We start from the raw sequence: 2949 nt of genomic DNA, 5'->3' as shown, positions 1-2949 counted from the left end.
GGCTGGTTAGTCACTGTGTGATCAGCACTGACTGTGGCTGGTTAGTCACTGTGTGATCAGCACAGACAGGCTGGTTAGTCACCGTGGGGCAGCACAGACAGGCTGCTCTTCCCTGTGGGCAGCACAGACAGGCTGCTCTTCACCGTGCGTTCACACAGGATCTGTGCTGGGCATGAGCTCCACTTGTCTAGTTTCATCTTAGCTGATGGGAAGTTCTCAGTGGGAACTATTTAAAAATATTTTGTAAAAAGACATCTGAAAGGGATTTAAAAAAATCAGATTAACAGCATAATTTTTGCCTGGGGAAGAAAGACAGGTTCAGGAGAAATCCCCTCCTGTGCAAACTAGATGTGTAGTTCCACAGTGTTTGCATCATCCTGACAGAGAGAGCTCTGGCCAGTCCGTCCATTCTGAACTCCTAGACCCTGGGCAGGAGTCTGGGTAGGCCTCCCTCTTCCAGTGCTCGCTGGGGAGCGACGGCGGGCAGTCAGCGGTGGGGAGGGACTTCCAGGAAGGAGCTACTGTGCCCCTGTCAGAGCCAGCTCAGAGCTGTGCAGCTTGGCTCCGCGTGTGCCTCCTGCCCCAGGGAGAGGAAGGGCGTGCAGACTCCTGCAGCCCAGAGAGCCTGGACCCAAACTACAGACCACCTTCAGCCCCTCTGGCCGCTCCTCCTGCCTGGCCGCCTCCCCCTGCACCCCCCCCCCCAGCCCTCGGCTTCGTGCAGCTCCATTGATTAAATGCCCAGGCCCATTATGTGATGGATTTCGCATCCGTGCACGGTGCCCTGGGCGCAGGCCCGGGCGCACGGGCTCTCTAAATACAGACATCTAATGGCGGGAGTGTGACCCGGGTGGAGGGAGGCAGGAGAGGGAACTTCTGCTTCATTAGCCAGGGCCGGAGGGCCGAGCGGGAGGGAGGCGCACGCAGGGCCGCGGCCTGAGCCGGCTCTGGACGGTCAGGCCCGGCTGCCGGGCTGCTGCCCCGCTGGGCACAGGCCGGGACGGCTGCCTGGGGGAGGAGTCCTGAGACGCACGCTTCAGAGACGGAGGGACGCTTCTGGACCTCTCTCACATCTGCCTGGAGCCAGCCCAGAGGAAGGGGTTGACGGACTCTGCAGAAGGCTGGAGAGTGCAGTGCAGGGGACAGCTCCTTCCTCACCCTGGGCCCTGGGTGGAGCAGGGGGACGGACACTGCCAACTACGCCACTAACCAGCTCAGGAAAGGGAAGGAACTGCCCGAGACCCACCCCGGCTGGCGAAGAACGCCTGCCCCTTGCCAGTGCTGCTCAGGAAGGATTCCTAGACCCTGATTCGTGCAGTTGCTGATTCCATACAGCACGCCACCTGGCTCCCGGCCGGTGGGCGCACGGTGCGGTGTCCAGTTCCTTCCTGTACCTGCCGGCCTGCCCTGGGGCGGGGCAGGAGCTGTGTGGAGAAACAGGGACTGACAGAGGGCATGCTCCAAATGGCAGTGACCGCACTGCAGGGTGAGCTGCCCAGGGCAGAGGGCACGATCTGGCCGGGCAGGTCTCCCGCCTGCTCCTGCAGCCCAGGGGCCCACCATCAAACTGGGAGCCAAAATGCACAGGTAAAGCTCCTGGGAGACAGACCAGACAGAAACCCTCCGTATTCCCCAGCCCAGGAGCTGGAAGGTGGGCAGGAATCGCTGAGCGTCTCCCTGTGGGGCTGGAAGGTGGGCAGGAATCGCTGAGCGTCTCCCTATGGGGCTGGAAGGTGGGCAGGAATCGCTGAGCGTCTCCCTGTCCTGTGGAGGTGGAAGGTGGACAGGAATCGCTGAGCGTCTCCCTGTCCTGTGGGGCTGGAAGGTGGGCAGGAATCGCAGAGCGTCTCCCTGTCCTGTGGGGCTGGAAGGTGGGCAGGAATCGCTGAGCGTCTCCCTGTGGGGCTGAAGGTGGGCAGGAATCGCAGAGCGTCTCCCTGGGGCTGGAAGGTGGGCAGGAATCGCTGAGCGTCTCCCTGCCCTGGGGGTCAGGAGGGATCCCGTGGGTGAGTTCTCAGGCTGAAGGAGGGAAGGCAGCATGCCAAAAGGCACACTTGGTAGTTCTTTTTTTTTTTCACACTCGGTAGTTCTTTAGAACGAGAGAAAGTTGCTCTTCAGACACAGCTAGCATTTCAGCATAGCTGGACCATTTCATCCTCCTGTGCAGGTGAGGATATCCTGGTTTTCATGCCATTTCCACAATGCTGCTTCCTGAGAGATGTGGAGATCATGTAGTGTGTGTGTGTGTGTGTGTGTGTGCGCGCGTATGCACGTGCGTGTGCACGTGTCTGTTGGCACACCTAGGCACACATACAAGTATGTGCCCTGTGTGGTGTGCATACTGGTTGCAGACACCTGTGTGCTGAGCCACGTAGGGCACTCCAGTCTTTCTGGGACGTGGTAAGGCCCACAGGGGGCCTGGCCAGCTGTCCTCCCCGGCCACGTCCTCCCGCGAGCTCCCCCCAGCACCGCAGGAGCTGGGAGCGCTCGGCAGCCTGGTGAGAGTCAGCGCCGTCGCCAGGGAGGACAGCGTCCTCTCCTGCGCTGAGCGCCAAAGTCGACGCACAGGAAGATCCAAGGCCGGCCGCAACCCCGCCGTCCCGACCGCCACATCACCAGCCCGGCTGCGAGGCCACCAGTGGGACGCTGCCCATGAACGGCACTTCCTGCAAACTCGGGTGGGAAATAAGGTCACAAAGGAAGCTGCACAGAGACCGGGAAGTGTGGGGCTGGGGGCCGGACGCTGTGGGGCGGCCAGAGCCGTCGCGGGGCGGCCAGAGCCGTCGCGGGGCGGCCAGAGCCGTCCCCTGCACTGGGGACGGGCGGGGCAGCGCCGGGCGGACGGCTCCACCTCCCAGCTGACCGGGGCTCTGCCCAGCGCAGTGTCCTTCCAGCTGACCGGGGCTCTGCCCAGCGCAGTGTCCTTCCAGCTGACCGGGGCTCTGCCCA

The 2949-nt window shown here is 62.4% G+C and overlaps 1 protein-coding gene across 1 annotated transcript in view; it reads left to right on the top strand.

The window, feature by feature from the left end:
• Positions 1 to 2949, top strand: part of Adgrd1 (adhesion G protein-coupled receptor D1) — a 130450-nt gene that overhangs the window by 124491 nt on the left and 3010 nt on the right. The window contains exon 28 of the mRNA XM_013023037.1: positions 2414 to 2678. Within this exon, the coding sequence (XP_012878491.1) occupies positions 2414 to 2678 (265 nt within the window). The remainder of the gene's footprint in view (positions 1 to 2413; positions 2679 to 2949) is intronic.

This window comes from Dipodomys ordii, unplaced genomic scaffold (assembly GCF_000151885.1).
Source record: "Dipodomys ordii isolate 6190 unplaced genomic scaffold, Dord_2.0 Scaffold66, whole genome shotgun sequence".
NCBI lineage: Eukaryota > Metazoa > Chordata > Mammalia > Rodentia > Heteromyidae > Dipodomys > Dipodomys ordii.
The sequence above is the reverse complement of the archived record's forward strand: the minus strand, read 5'-3'. Positions and strand labels throughout refer to the sequence as shown.